The following is a 2,152-nucleotide window of genomic DNA, read 5'->3' on the forward strand; positions in this document are numbered from 1 at the left end:
CATACCTGAAAGGTTTCCAATAACAGTTGATTTGGTGGTAACTCAATCACACAAAAACCACAACAAAAAGACACAACTATCAGAGATATTCAGGATCGCCTCAAAAACACCATCTAACATTAGGGAGCTAAAAAAGGCGTGAACTTTCAAAAAGCTGAGCTTTAATGAAACATCATTTGCATAAACTGGTAATGTAATACTATGAATAAATCCCAGGGCAGGTGGCAGCATGGAGAGACCGAAGCACAAGTGCTGAGTTTGGAAGCTTTGGTTGCTGTACCCTTTGAAGCCGCCCCCTGGTCCTCGCACCCCCTGCCCGCCCATTAAGCCCATCCTGGGGAGCACATCAGGAGCAAACAGCCCAGATGTCCAGTTGCAGAGAGACCTCCACGCCTGGAGCAGGAGGCCGCCTCTGGGAGCAGGAGGAGCTGCTGGAACCCTTTCTCACAGGCTTCTTTTCCTGCTCTCATAGGAGACAAGGCTGACTCTGTGAGCAGGAGTTGCTGCTGGAACCCTTTCCTGCAGGCTTCTTTTCCTGCTCTCAAGCACCTCCTGTGCGCAGATAGATACTCCCAGCACTGGCAGAATGCAAAGGTCCTGCTGCACCTAGGATGTGGCTCTGGTGAATAAAATAAGCCTCTTTCCAGTGAGGTAGGTGAGCCGAGGCTGCATACCCTGCTCTCTGACTGCACGGCTCCCACCATGCCCGGGACTAGGGGCAGTGTGGGAGCTGCTGTCTCGGGTGGTGCTGGCCACCCCCTCTCTATCTCCAGCCACGCTGTCAGCTCCAGGGCTGAGGCCAGTGGCTACGGCAGGTGGCCTGAGGTCGGGCAGCTCCTCACTGGGCTGGTCCTTGGCTGTACCGGTGCACGGGCCGGAGGGCTCTGGAGCTGCCTCTAGCTGCAGCGCTGTCTCTAGAGGGGGCCCTCCCTGTGCTGTGGGCTCTGGCTCCACAGCGGGCGCTGGAAGTTCCTCTCTCTCTGCACATGGCGCAGGAGCTGAAAAAGGGGAAACGGTCACCCATGTCAGTCACTTTCCATTGGAATTTCCAAACATGGAAACCACCTCACTGAATTTAAAGGAATTCCAGTCCTCAAACACCTCTATCTCCAGCCATGTTCTCAGCTCCAGGGCTGAGGCCAGTGACTACGGCAGGTGGCCTGAGGTCGGGCAGCTCCTCACTGGGCAGGTCCTTGGCTGTACCGGTGCAGGGCCCCGAGGGCTCTGGAGCTGCTGCTCTAGCTGCAGCATGGCCTCTGGAGGGGCCCCTCCCATGCTGTGGGTTCTGGCTCCACAGAGGGGCGCGGGAAGTTCCCCTCTCTCTGCACGTGCGGCAGGAGCTGAAAAAGGAGAAAGATCACCAACGTCAATCACTTTCCTCTGGAATTTCCAAACACAGAAACAACCTCACTGAATTTAAAGGAATTCCAGCTGAAAAGCACCAACCCCACAAAGCCTTCCAGACTGCAGGCCACCTCACCATGTGCCTGTGCCCGTATAGGCTCCCGAATCTCCTCTTGGACAAGGACAACGTGCAGATGCAGGCCCGATGGGATCTCCGGTGAGGTGAGGCTGCCCTGTGGTACCTGGGTGCGCGTTTTTACAAAGGGCCACAGGCGTCTGGGGTGAGGGATAAGCCTTCGTCAGCATCGTCGGAAAAGGCTCTTCTGCCATTCCTGAAGGCGCAGCCTTGGGAAGTGGGGATGCAACATGAGAACATCTCTCTCTTTTGAGCGTCTCTCACCAAGTAAGCTGGCCACAGGGCTGACTCTAGGATATGGGCACCTGGTTACTAGAGTTCTAAGTTCTGTTCGGGTCTGTCATCAAGTAAGTGAGTTTGCTTCTTTAAGTTTCCATCCCCACGGCCCCTTCCCTCCGTAAGACCTACTCAGGACTCCACTGGGCTACTGACTGCTCACCCTCCTCCAAGGTCAACTCCTTACCTAGACACCGTTATGTCCACTCAGGGCCTGCTTGGACACCTGCACCTAATGTTCACCAGGGGCCGGATGTCCTCCTCAGGCCTGATGTCCACCTAGGGCCTGATGTCCGCCTTGGGCTTGTGTCCCACTTGGGGCCTGGTGTCCACCGGGGCCTGATGTCTGTCTGGAGGACTGATGTCCTCCTGAGGTGGGAGGATCTCTGGAGCCCA

General features: G+C 56.0%; 1 protein-coding gene across 1 annotated transcript in view; it reads right to left on the reverse strand.

Annotated features, from left to right (window-relative positions):
• CDRT15L2 (CMT1A duplicated region transcript 15-like 2) overlaps positions 1 to 1,720 on the reverse strand; it is a 9,784-nt gene extending 8,064 nt beyond the window's left edge. Inside the window, 5 exon segments of the mRNA XM_012001185.1 lie at positions 281 to 334; positions 449 to 578; positions 675 to 998; positions 1,481 to 1,669; positions 1,672 to 1,720. Of these exon segments, the coding sequence (XP_011856575.1) occupies positions 281 to 334; positions 449 to 578; positions 675 to 998; positions 1,481 to 1,669; positions 1,672 to 1,720 (746 nt within the window).
• Between the last annotated feature and the right edge of the window lie 432 nt (positions 1,721 to 2,152).

Source organism: Mandrillus leucophaeus, unplaced genomic scaffold (genome assembly GCF_000951045.1).
Source record: "Mandrillus leucophaeus isolate KB7577 unplaced genomic scaffold, Mleu.le_1.0 Scaffold651, whole genome shotgun sequence".
NCBI classification, from domain to species: Eukaryota; Metazoa; Chordata; class Mammalia; order Primates; family Cercopithecidae; genus Mandrillus; species Mandrillus leucophaeus.